Consider the following 14288-nt stretch of genomic DNA (forward strand, 5'->3'; position numbering starts at 1 on the left):
TGTTCAAGTCAGATATGGGTGTTCGATGTCAGATATGGGTGTTCAAGTCAGATATAGGTGTTCGATGTCAGATATGGGTGTTCAAGTCAGATATGGGTGTTCGATATCAGATATGGGTGTTCAATGTCAGATATGGGTGTTCAATGTCAGATATGGGTGTTTGATGTCAGATATGGGTTTTTGATGTCAGATATGGGTGTTCAATGTCAGATATGGGTGTTCAAGTCAGATATGGGTGTTTGATGTCAGATATGATTTTACTGCAATTGTATATATATCCTGCACATATATACATATAAATTAACACTAATAAATTTCGACATTTTTCTTTTTCTATTTCATCGAATAAATTCATAAGTGTATTAAACAGTAGTAAACAGTGTGGATGCTTTAATGTCGTGAAATTGAAAGTTCACGTGCAAGCCTTGACTTTGCAGACTATAAAGATGAAAAACAAGAAATGCACGTGTTGAAAGCAAATTCATGAGGTCTTTCGGTGCGTGCTTGCGTAAACTGAACACGTACATTGATTTTGAGCTGGAAAAACAAATTAAACTTTTCTTTTTTATCTTTGTTTGGAAATGCCACGCCTTTCAAATCAAGAACGTCAACGTGCTATTGGGAGGCTTGATGCTGGTCAGTCTGTGGTCGTTGGTGCAAGAGCCTTTAATTGCTCACGGCAAACACTTTTTAATCTTAGGATGAGAGTGCATCAAACCGGATCTGGAGGGCAGTAACACGTGTACCTATTGTACATGTGTGAAACAGTCTTTAGTTCCTCGTTAAAGCTCACTTTCCCTTAGAAAAGCTCTTCTCGTGTTTTAACATCACATACATCAACAGAAAGACCGACCTTGGCAAGTATATATATATAGCGTTTTAAGATTGCAATTCCGTGACAAACCAAATTCCTGCTGCACGAATGTGAAATCACATACATGTAGGTCAGTCTGAAGTTCACCTTAATGTCTGATAAGGTTTCCATTTCGGTCAAACGCAATTCGAGAATCTCGGCCATATGTGTTGATTCCTGATACTGATTCATCCTGAACACATACAGCCATGAACACACTCGGCTGGCTCGTGCTCTGTGTCAGCATTAAAGGTAAGCAGTTGAATATGCTATTTCAAAGTACAGTGTTGTGACGAGCCATCAAGTAAACCCATCCAATGTAGTGCAAGTATTAAATCCTTAAGGCTTCTTTACTAACGAACAACGCTGTGGGGAGTAAGAATTGTGATTATAGGGAAAGCCGAGATAGGGTTCGATTCCCAACATAGGCACACAGGGTATCTAACGGAATCGGGTGGTCAGGCTCGCTGACTTGGTTGAAACATGTCATCATATCCCAGTTTTGTAGGTCGATGCTCATGCTGTTGATCACCGGATTGTCTGGTCTAGACTCGATTAATTACAGGCCGCCTACATATAGCTGGAATATTGCTGAGTGCGGCGTAAAACTAAACAACAACCAACAACATTGTGTATAGCTCGTATATGGTGTCCTTAATATTCCTAAAATATTACTAGAAGCGACGAAAAACCATTTAAAGACTTTTAAAAAAGCAAAAAACTTCTCAATGACTAAAACAAGGGAATGTGTCTTACGAACATTGATGGCGAGTTATGATGAGTCAGCATTTCATGTTTCAGGAGGGTTCAGCGTGTGTTCGTCATGTAGCAACATTGCAAAGGTTCCAAGTGGGTAAGACAACACGTGTATATGTTACAGTGAATGTGTGAAACCAGGAATTTCACGTAATCCCTAAAAGAGTGAGTGATTTCGTGAAATCATTGTGACCCCCAGGTATTTCATGTATTCCCTAAAATTTCAAGGGATTTTATGAAATTGCTGATTTTCATGGTGTTCCAAGACATACATTCCCTGGTAGGACATCAGTGAATGTGTGAAATTAAGGTTTGAAGGTTAAAACCTTGACAATTTACTGTTGAGTCTCATTTGAACCCTCAGTTCTTAGGAGTTGGAAAACTCTGACAATTTACTGATGTCACTCTTGCCTAATTACTACCTTGAGTCGAGGTGCCAAGATAATCCTTCAGTTTTACTATTCGGGTACATAATCATTTATAGAAGCAGTGCTGAACTCCAGACTCATCTGAAAACACTTTCAAACAAAAGTTATGGTTCTTAAAATCGTAAAAGAAAATATGTTTGAACTTGAGATCCCAATCCTTCGTTACTATCACGGCAGCTAAACATCGCTCAAATTCTTTAAAAAAATTTAATTAGCATGATTTTCCAAAATATTTGTTTCTATGTGCCGCTAACTGCCACTAAAAATGAAGTACATGTCGAATCATTACTCGGTATTTTCCGAAACATATATTAAAGGTATCCACCTTTTACCTCAAATCAGGTGTTATTCAGTTTTACATATACCTATATGGGTTAAATATATAACTTGTGGTACCATGACTGGGCAGTGCTGTTAGTGAGAAGCACCACTACTGGGCCTCTGAAATGACTCGAGATGCTCCCGCCCTTTGACAGTTCCAAACTTTCTTAGTCAAATATCAATAAGGAAGTGTTGGTTTTAGAGTATAGGAATCAGCAGCTAGCATGACCATATATTTATAAACATTGGTAAAGTGTATGTTTAAGTCTTGTACAGACTTTGAACAGTGTTAAGGCCGTTGTCGGTACAGGTACTACAAAATATACCCGACCTATCGTTATGTATGATAAATGAGCGCTTATCATGTTAGCATCACATCTGAAGGTCTAGTCAAATTGGCACAGGCCCACGTGTCTTTGCGAGGATTAAAGATTTCAAAAATAATAAAAAAAGATTTGAGATGACCCCCGACTCGAAATGCTTCACAGTACAATAAATCATGATGTATTGTACTGTGAAGCATTTCGAGTCGGGGTCATCTCAAAAAGCATATATCTTTAATCCTCGCAAAGACACGAGGGGCTGTGGCGCCAAGTCATCATGCCATGCTATTCCTGAAAATATGCGGCGTAAAACAAATAAAATTACCTATACCTTTCTTCAGGTACCACGCTGTCGGTTACCATACATCGGATGCCCACATAGAGAACCCGGGTCGTGGCTTCTACCAACATCTGGAGACCACATCAAGTCACTTCTCACCTCTCACAGTCAGTTGAATCAAGTCTGTTTCATATCCGGAAGAGCCGGGTTAAATCGGTCTTCAGTACCCCATGCTTGTCGTAAGAGGCGACTAACGGGATTGGCTGGTCAGGCTCGCTGACTTGGTAGACAGTGGCCATCCCAATTGCGTAGATCGATGCTCATGCTGTTAAGTCCTGGATTGTCTGGTGTAGACTTGATTAGTCACAGACGACTGCCATATGGCTGGAATATTGCTGAGTGCGGCGTTAAACAACAAATAAACAAACTTGCTGTTTTGATAAACAGAAATTGTGTACTGGCTAGTCTAGCATGCTTGAATACACGTGTACAAAAACGATTTGGTGAAATGTATTTATGAGCAATGGGGCAAATTTAGTCTCAACATTTCTACTTTACCGGGCTGAACTGCCAGTTAATCATGTAAGTGGGTGAGTATGCTGCAGCGTTGTTAAATCTATGTCTCAGAACACATTGAAAGAGATGAAGAATCTGTACCCATGGGAAGAGATGATTGCTTGTCGTCTACTTGGTGGGCAAACGCATTGACCACATGGCCACACCATAATACAATGTTCATAATCCGATCCATGATTGATACAGTGAGCACTTGTTTTATGCCTAATGGATGATTGAGTGAGTGAGTTTAGTTTTACGCCGCACTTAGCAATCCAGCTATGGCGGTTAGAGTATTGATCTTCAGTAACCCATGCTTGTCGTAAGATGCGACTAACGGGATCGGGTCGTCAGGCTCGCTGAGTTGGTTGACACATGTCATTGGTTCCCAATTGCGCAGATCGATGCTCATGCTGTTGATCACTGGATCGTCTGGTCCAGACTCGATTATTAACAGACCGCCGCTATATAGCTGGAGTATCACTCACCAGCTATGGCGGCGGATCTGGACCTGACAAATGCCGACTCATCATTACTCGGCATCATTGTTCGGAAGTCACATTCCATAATATTTCACCAATATCATCATGGAGGCAATATACGAGCTATACGCAGTGTAGTTGGGTGTTGTTTAACGCCGCACTGGACCAGACAATTCGGTGATCAACAGCATGAACATCATTCTACGCAATTGGGATACGATGACATGTGTCAACCCAGTCAGCGAGCCTGACCACTCGATCCCCTTAGGCGCCTCTTCCGACAAGCATGGGTTACTGAAGATCAAGTCTTGCCCGGATCTTTACGGGTGCTTAATGGATGAATGTGCTGACTGGGTGAATAGTGTTTTGGTGTGAATGAATATACACATTGACGGATGAATTTTAAGGACGAATGTTTTGTAGAAATTGTATCAGAGGCAGATGCTCTCTACGTCATGAACACCTGGTGTCATAACTGAGTTTCGGCGATCCTTAGTTTTCTAATATTTTCACGGCCATTTTGCTCTATACGTCCAGTAGTATCTGGAAAATGAAGACTTGTTATTCTCTGGCATTGACGTATTAAGCTAACGATGATGAACGGATAGATATAGGCGGTTGTAGGTGATTAATGAACGATTTATTACGTCATCAGCCTCGTTGCAGGTGCACTACTTGGACACAGTCCGGCAAGATGATGGGGTAAGCTTCGGACTGAGGATCTATGTTCTCGACTCGTTTGTACATTCCGCCATCAGCAGCACCTTCCTCAGACATATACGGGATGACCTTGAAGTTGTGAAGGATGCCGGTTGGACCGTGGCTCTGAGGTTCAGCTACACCAGCCACAGTGTAGGTAACGTAGATCACGGGGGTGGGTTACACTGAATACGGTGAGGTAGCTCTGAAAACGGACATAAAACATTAGACACGGTAAGGTAACATTAAACGCGGTGAGGTCACATGAAACACGGTGAGGTCACATTGAACACGGTGAGGTCACATTGAACATGGTGTTGATAAAACTGAACAAACTTCAGACCTATTGACAAGGATCAATCTTCAGACCTATTGACAAGGATCAAACTTCAGACCTATTGACAAGGATCAATCTTCAGACCTATTGACAAGGATAATCTTCAGACCTACTGACAAGGATCAATCTTCAGACCTACTGACAAGGATCAAACTTCAGACCTGTTGACACGGGTCAAACTTAAGACCTATTAACACGGGTCAAACTTCAGACCTATTGACAAGGAACCAAATTCAGACCTATTGACACGAATCAAACTTCAAACCTATTAACACTGAACAAACATCAGACCTATTAACACGGATCAAACTTCAGACCTATTTACACTAAACAAACTTCAGTCCTATTTACACTGAACAAACTTCAGACCTATTTACACTGACCAAACTTCAGACTTATTGACACTGACCAAACTTCAGACTTATTAACACTGACCATACCCTTGCTGTACACTGTGGAGATCATTAAAATATGCACAAACCCAGTTACAACACGTTCGCTATTTCAGTTGCGCTCGACGAAACATATCGTAAAGATGCAAGCACATACCATGTGTACAACACTGTAGATACCCAGGTGAGCACCTTCATCGACTGTTGGTGTATCAGTGTCCCTCATTCCCACAGCGCAATACCGCCCCTTACGGCGATGCAACTAAACAGTGGATGCTGGAGCACATCAGGCAGCTGGGACCGATATGGAAAGCATATGAGGGGGTCATATCAGTCATACAAGCGGGCTTCATCGGCATTTGGGGTAATCAACATAATTATAGATTTCATAATACACAATCGTTCGTTTTCTTCACTTTCTGAAATATGTTTTCATCTCAGGTACCATAATAATAATTATAGGAGAAAATTTCCAATGAAGGCTTTCAATCGAAGTTTTGTAATATAACAGATCACATATGTGTTTGTGGGGCGCGGTGGGCGAGCTGGTTAAGGCGCCAGGCGAGTGATCCAGCGAGCTTGAGGTGACGGGATCGAGCCCACCTGTGACCGGGTGTAAAAACCTTGGAGTCAACCTTCTTTGTGTGCAGACTCTTTCAGTGTTGTCACAACCCCTAGTGTACAGTACACAACCCTGTGCACTTAAAAGAACCCACGAATCCGTTGGTATTTGACCAGATGGTGGCCACATGAATACGTGCAAACACCCAGTTGCGGGTACAGCAACGTGCAGTGAACATGGACAAAGTACTGTGACTATGTGTCCCAGTCCACCCAGCTGTGAATGGGTACCTCGTTAGGATGAGAAAGCCACAATAACTCGGTGCGCCTAGTGGCTGCAAGAGTTGTATACTCCCCAGGGAGTTGAGATTGATAATGCGATGTGCTGTTCAGATTGACATCCAATGATCGAGGGAAAAATACCAGCGCCTTGAGCATGCACCAGTGCGTGGATATGTGCGCTATATAAATATCCTATAATAAATAAATAAAAAAAAATAACATATTAATAATTTGGTGGTATAACAGAGTGAAAAGTGCTTCAATTTTTGGAGGTGATGAATTTCGATTCAGTCAGTGTATGGCATCCTATTTACGCACTGAAAACAAGTTTGCCAAAACATTGTGTTGTGTTCCTCTGAACACGCACAGCCTCCAGCGATTTCAAGGCAGTCATGCTCTTTTTTCTATTCGAAAGGAAAATGTGACCCACGACAATAAAAGTGACATTTACTTTCTTGTTTTGATGACAGGCGAGTGGTACTACACGACCTATTTTGGGGATCCCAACCACTTGACCAATGGGCTGTCAGCACGAAATTGGCAGGATCGTAGAGATGTTCTCACCGCCATTATCGACAACTCGCCCACTTCCATGTAGATACACTGACTGACTGACTGAGTTTGGTTTTACGCCGCTTTTAGCAATATTCCAGCAATATCACGGCGGGGAACACCAGAAATGGGCTTAACACATTGTGCCCATGTGGGGAATCGAACCCGGGTCTTCGGCGTGACGAGCCAACGCTTTAACCACTAGGCTACCCCACCGCCCCCCATGTAGATACAAATGATTGACGTGTTACAAGGTTTTGTTCATGAGCATTACCGTTTCGTGAACAGACATAGGATGTGCCGTTCTACTGAAAGGCCATGAAAACTTTTGGATTGTGTGTAAACTTGTGCCATGCTTAAATTAATAGATATAAATCTAATTATGGTATAGTTGCAATTAGCATATGAAACCCACAAACGCTGTCGCCTGTTGCTTAAGTGTTTTTTCGCTTTCGATTTTTTTCTTTAAGTTTGTTTGGTTTGGTGTTTCTATTTGTGTATGTGTGTGTGTGTGTGTGTTTTCACTATGACAACTAATTTCACCATACATATAATGGTTTTCATTCGTCAAGATATAATTATGTTTTATACAATAGTGTACCCACACCACATCATTTCATGACATGACAGCTATAGAAGACAATATTTATTTTACATTAATGCGTTATATCATGTACCTTATTGTATGAAATTGACAGCTGCTATATCGCATCATGGTATGTCATTTTCATAGCCCCGTCCAAGTTCGAACTCCGCACTACAAGATGAAGCTATGGAACAGCAACACGCCTTCCAATCTGGCTGACGTGGAGAGACACACACACGCTGGAAGAACAGGTACTCGCCTGTACTTGCTAGTACTTGTCTATACTTGCTGGTACTAGTCTATACTTGCTAGTACTTGTCTTTACTTGCTAGTACTTGTCTATACTTGCTAGTACGTGTCTATACTTGCTAGTACTTGCCTATACTTGCTAGTGCTTGTCTATACTTGCTAGTACTTGTCTATACTTGCTAGTACTTGTCTATACTTGCTAGTACTTGTCTATACTTGCTAGTACTTGTCTATACTTGCTAGTACGTGTCTATACTTGCTAGTACTTGTCTATACTTGCTAGTACTTGTCTATACTTGCTAGTACTTGTCTATACTTGCTAGTACTTGTCCATACTTGCTAGTACTTGTCTATACTTGCTAGTACTTGTCATTATTGCTAGTACTTGTCTATACTTGCTAGTACTTGCTTGTATTAAATTCTACTTTCTGTAACTTTGTACTTAGTGCACGTCAGGACAAGTGGTTTAAGGTTCCTCAATTTTCCGATCAACACGTAATGGGTTCGAATCCCTGATTAGAGCTCTTAAATATCTGAATAAAGTTTGACGTCTTCTACAAACACCTTGTGTTAAGAATAGCACGCTTGAATAAGTAGGATTAAGTTTATGAGCTCTCTCCCGGCATCAATCTAAATCGAAGTAAAACTACTGAAATACATGTACAGATAATTTTAGTATCCTCATTTTGTCGTTTGCCTATTGTGTAGATCGATGCTCGTGATATCAATCACTAGATTGTCAGGTCCATGCTGGACTATTTACAGACCACCACCATATAGCTGATATAATGCTGTACAGCGTCAAACACACAATTGTACTGCCGCTCGTTTACCTATTCACTATCTTAGATCATTTTTATCTTTTAAAATGCCAGCGATTGCTTTTGCTGGCCGTCCTAAATACAGATAGAAAGTGGGGCGGTGGGGTAGCCTAATGGTTAAAGCGTTCGCTCTGCACGCTGAGGAACTGGGTTCGATACCATACATGGGTAGAATGTTTGAAGCCCATTTCTGGTGTCCCCCGCCGTGATATTTCTGGAATATTGCTAAAAGCGGCGTGAAACTATACTCCCTCAGATTGAAAAGTATGCACATGTTTATAACTAAACTACAAATGTGTCTAAACATATTTCTTGTTTGAGTGGCAATCTAGAAGTCGGTGGTATAGAGATGACAAAACCTTATGTATGATCAATTTCTTTACTTTCACAATAGCGACGTTTCGGTATAGCTTGCTTGAAAACGGTATAAGAATCTACACCAAACGTCGCTATTGAGAAAATAAAGAAATTAATCATCCATAAAGTTTTGTCATCTCTAAAAATATTTCCACGAAAAATATTGAATGGTCATTTAGGTCACCATAACGACTGTTTCCTGGCCAGCGACGATGATGTTGGTACATACGATGACGTTGCGGCAGAAAAGTCGTATCTAGCTCGTGACACGGAATATCTTCCCATCGGAGGCGAGACATGCGGAAAAGCACCACTCAAGTAAGAGCAGTTAGCAGACTATGTAGTTATTGTGACGATTTTCATGTCGTCCATAGATTATCAAACACATGTTTTTGTAAATGTCCCCAGTACTCCGTGCTTGTCACGTGAGTATAAAGTGGATACAGTTGTGACTGACTGTCAGCGTATCCTCATGGTAATCATCTGTGCTCGCGCTATCAACCACTGGTCTGCATGAGCAACATTTGATATGCTGCCCACTGCGATGTAGCTTAACTGAGTGAGTGAGTGAGTGAGTGAGTATGGTTTTACGCCGCTTTTAGCAATAATCCGGCAATATCACTGCGGGGGACACCAGAAATGGGCTTCACACATTGTACCCATGTTGGGAATCGAACCCGAACCGTCGGCGTGACGATCGAACACTTTAACCACTAGGCTACCCGCCCCTAGTTTTAAATGAAACGCCACTCACTCAGGAGACCCTCTCATAGTGAGTAAGTGAGTTGGGTTTATCTCCGCTTCTAACAATACTCGAGTTACATTACGGGAGTACAATATGTGAAACCCATTTCTGGTGTCCCTCGCTGTGATATTGCTGGAATATTGCTAAAGGCGGCGTAAAACCCAACTCACTCACTCACTCAGCTATATCAAGACCTATGAGAGAGAAAGAATGATGCTGGTGGCAGATATGTGCAACTTTGGTGAAACCCTCGAGCACATGTTCGGGACGAATCGGGATAGGTTTCTTACGTGTTCAGACGCAACACCTCCCAGCGAATTTGACGTCAATGCCGACTCGTCACCCATGTCCCCAACACTAACCATATCAATGTAAATTGGAAACAGTATATCTATTCAACATATCGTCATTTGGATTCTTCCCCACTTGGGTACAATGTGTGAAGCCCATTTCTTGTGTCCCCCGCCGTGATATTGCTGGAATATTGCTAAAAACGGCGTTAAACCATATTCAGGAGACACTGTTTACGTTTGTTTCAAATCGTATTTCTATATATACCGAGTCGGTTTCGCCTGAGGATTGTCTGGTCCTATAGATGTTATGTACCTATGTTCCAGACATGGTAGTCACCGGAGTGATTGTCTGGCCCTCTATACCTATGTTCCAAACATGGTAGTCGCCGGAGTGATTGTCTGGCCAAATATACCTATGTTCCAGACATGGTACTCACCGGAGTGATTGTCTGGCCCTATATACCTATGTTCCAGACACGGTAGTCGCCGGAGTGATTATCTGGCCCTATATACCTATTTTCCAAAAATGGTAGTCACCCGAGTGATTGTCTGGCCCTATATACCTATGTTCCAGACACGGTAGTCGCCGGAGTGATTGTCTGGCCCTATATACCTATGTTCCAGACATGGTAGTCGCCGGAGTGATTGTCCAACTGCTTTAAAGGAACTGAAGGAATTCCACTGGTCCTTTATCAACAAGGGTTATTCCCCTGAAGTGTTGGGCGACTGGAAATCTCAGGGCTGTTTTGTTCAAATACACAGGGACCTGGGGTACAGGTTATCTCTAAAACAGGTGTGTTAGTTTTTGATCTCCTACGTAATGCGTTTTTCAATATTATTTCAGGCCAAATACATCCCTTAACACTCAAGGATAATCTGATCTGTGCTCAATTCATCAACCGATTTTCATCTTCAAGAACATGGACATGGTGAAAAACGCTTGTTAAGCTACATGCGCTGTAGATTTTATAGACCAGTCTATAAATAGTTTAAATATTACAACTGCCATTTAAACATCCTTTATTTCCTCACATACTGAGCAGTACATTTGTACATAATACGTCTTGTAAAAATACATTGTCCGAACGGAGATTAATTCAGATATAGATATAGAACGTCAGTGGAAAAGAATACCCAGTCTTGAATATCCTTAGAACCCAACGTCATAGGCATATACTCTGAAGTGCTGTTTTGATGTATTTTTAATCAGGGCGCAATGCTTGGTTTCCATGTCAACGATGAAGGTTTCCTTGTGCGGACGAAGTGTGTTACTGTTTCAGGCGGTGCTTCCTACTAAGACAGCCCATGGAGGTACCCTGTGTTTCCACCTGGTTCTCAGTAACACAGGTTACGCAGCTCCCTACAAACCCTGGACCGTCAGGCTAGTTCTCAAAGCGAAATCAGGGTATGTGTCTCTTCCGGGCCCAGGTGCAAACACCGGGTTTACCGCTCATAGTTCGTGATTTTACTCAGCTTCAGTATCCTACACGCGAGTCGCGAGTGCGTATAACATATCACACAGACCGAAAACATATCACACAGCCACAACACATATCACACAGCCACAACACATATCACACAGCCCCCACACATATCACACAGCCCCCACACATATCACACAGCCCCAACACATATCACACAGCCCCAACACATATCACACAGCTAGAACACATATCACACAGCCACAACACATATCACACAGCCCAAACACATATCACACAGCCCAAACACATATCACACAGCCACAAACACATATCACACAGCCCCAACAAAAATCACACACCTTAACACATATCACACAGCCCCAAATTTTTCACACAGTTACAACACATATCACACAGCCACAACACATATCACACAGCCAGAACACATATCACAAAGCCACAACACATATCACAGAGCCTCAACAAATATCACACCAGCCACAACACATATCACACCAGCCACAACACATATCACACACATCAACACATATCACACAGCCACAACACATATCACAAAGCCACAACACATATCACACACCTCAACACATATCACACACCTTAACACATATCATAAAGCTACAGCACATATCACACAGCCACAACACAAATCACACCAGCCCCAACACATATCACACAGCCACAACACATATCACACAGCCACAACACATATCACACAGCCACAACACATATCACACAGCCACAACACATATCACACACCTGAACACATATCACACAGCCACAACACATATCACACACCTCAACACATATCACACAGCCACAACACATATCAAAAAGCTTCAACAAATATCACAAAGCCACAACACATATCACAAAGCCACAACACATATCACACACCTCAACACATATCACACACCTTAACACATATCATAAAGCTACAGCACATATCACACAGCCACAACACAAATCACACCAGCCCCAACACATATCACACAGCCACAACACATATCACACAGCCACTACACATATCACACAGCCACAACACATATCACACAGCCACAACACATATCACACACCTGAACACATATCACACAGCCACAACACATATCACACACCTCAACACATATCACACAGCCACAACACATATCAAAAAGCTTCAACAAATATCACAAAGCCACAACACATATCACACACCTGAACACATATCACAAAGCCACAATACGTATCACACAGCCACAAAACATATCACACACCTCAACACATATCACACACCTTAACACATATCATAAAGCTACAACACATATCACACAGCCACAACACAAATCACACCAGCCCCAACACATATCACACAGCCACAACACATATCACACAGCCACAACACATATCACACAGCCACAAACACATATCACACACCTGAACACATATCACACAGCCACAACACATATCACACACCTCAACACATATCACACAGCCACAACACATATCACACCGGCCACAACACATATCACACACCTGAACACATATCACAAAGCCACAATACATATCACACAGCCACAACACATATCACAGAACCTCAACACATATCACAGAGCCTCAACACATATCACACAGCCCAAACACATATCACACAGCCACAACACATATCACACACCTTAACACATATCACACAGCTACAACACATATAACAAAGCCACAACACATATCACACAGCCAGAAACACATATCACACAGCCCCAACACATATCACACAGCCCCAACACATATCAACATATATCACGTAGCCCCAACACATGTCACACAGCCCCAACACATGTCACACAGCCCCAACACATATCACACAGCCCAACACATATCAACACATATCACACAACCAAAACACATTTTAGAATTATGGAATTAGTCCTTCCGTTACACGATTCAATTGATTAACCTGAGGGAGATGCAAATAATGTTGTGAAATATATTAAGATGAAGGATGTAAACATTATCAAACTGATAGAGCTTCAACATTATAGTCTGTATATATGTTGTAGCGGAAGATACCACTGCCCAATGTTGACGTGAGACGATGGACTGCTGGACAGGACCATCCTTTTGATGGAAGCATCGGCGTACCACCATCCCTGCCAGCAGGGTCGTATGAATTGTACCTTGTACATGCTGGTTTTTGAATGAAAGTCGTGTCCACATGCTGGTTTTCTCACGACACGACACCAAACATAGGTCATTCCATTGTACGCATGTGAGTCGTGTCTTAACCGCGTGTGTATCAATATTCCAGCAATATCACGACATCGGGACACGAAAGCAAACATAGGCTTCACCCATTGTATACGCATGCTGAACCAGCTTGACGACCGATTTTACTTTAACCAATATTAGGCTACCTTTACTGCAAGGAAATGCTGGGATGTGAGCGTAAATCTGACGGGACATGAACCAAGACAATTTGGTTATCTTTGGAATGACGTCTTGCCTTAGCACTTGAAAGCATTTTCCTTTCCTTCCAACTATATGGTCAACTTCCGTGACAGGTGTTCCTGGCCATATATGACGAGAAGATGGAGAGCCATGCTGACTACTATGTCATGCTGGCTAATACAAATGTACCTGACTTTGCTGCTGGTATCAACGACCTCAAGGCTACTGTTCAGGCAAGCTACTTTACATTCATACAGTGCACTGTATCTCCCCTTGCATTCGCTCCATCGTTTTATCATGCTGGACATGTGATTGCATTTATAGTTGTTTGTATTGACAATCTCCGGATGCTCCACACAAATAATTATTATTGGTAAAATGATATTGTGGATATGTGCCTTTGCGTTTTTGCCTATAAAATGTTTATGAGCGTCAGCATAGCAGAACAGAACCAAAGAAAAGCATAAAAATATGGTGGGGATACAGGAAATGAATTATAACTTATCCTTATGATTATGTTACTATACTGTACCTAGACACAAATCCACTAGCA

At 41.9% G+C, this 14288-nt stretch overlaps 1 protein-coding gene across 1 annotated transcript; it reads left to right on the forward strand.

Moving 5' to 3' along the window:
* Positions 1 to 974: 974 nt before the first annotated feature.
* Positions 975 to 13457, forward strand: LOC124256653. Its single transcript, XM_046690627.1, has 11 exons — positions 975 to 1105; positions 1655 to 1706; positions 3023 to 3128; positions 4665 to 4850; positions 5661 to 5790; positions 6740 to 6863; positions 7555 to 7658; positions 9014 to 9152; positions 10497 to 10665; positions 11153 to 11277; positions 13348 to 13457. Exons 1-11 carry the CDS (start codon positions 1063 to 1065, stop codon positions 13376 to 13378), a joined length of 1209 nt encoding a protein of 402 aa, XP_046546583.1. The 5' UTR covers positions 975 to 1062; the 3' UTR covers positions 13379 to 13457.
* Positions 13458 to 14288: the final 831 nt, after the last annotated feature.

The sequence above is a fragment of the Haliotis rubra genome, unplaced genomic scaffold (assembly GCF_003918875.1).
Source record: "Haliotis rubra isolate DU_JTF1 unplaced genomic scaffold, ASM391887v1 Scf633, whole genome shotgun sequence".
Taxonomy (NCBI): domain Eukaryota; kingdom Metazoa; phylum Mollusca; class Gastropoda; order Lepetellida; family Haliotidae; genus Haliotis; species Haliotis rubra.

What these genes read in the sequence shown, in the direction of transcription:
- LOC124256653 (XM_046690627.1), top strand. Translation starts at nt 1,063, where the DNA reads ATGAACACACTCGGCTGGCTCGTGCTCTGTGTCAGCATTAAAG. An exon ending in CACACACGCTGGAAGAACAG is followed by an intron (nt 7,659 to 9,013) that starts GTACTCGCCTGT and finishes ATGGTCATTTAG; the next exon opens with GTCACCATAACGACTGTTTC. An exon ending in ACAGGTTATCTCTAAAACAG is followed by an intron (nt 10,666 to 11,152) that starts GTGTGTTAGTTT and finishes TTACTGTTTCAG; the next exon opens with GCGGTGCTTCCTACTAAGAC.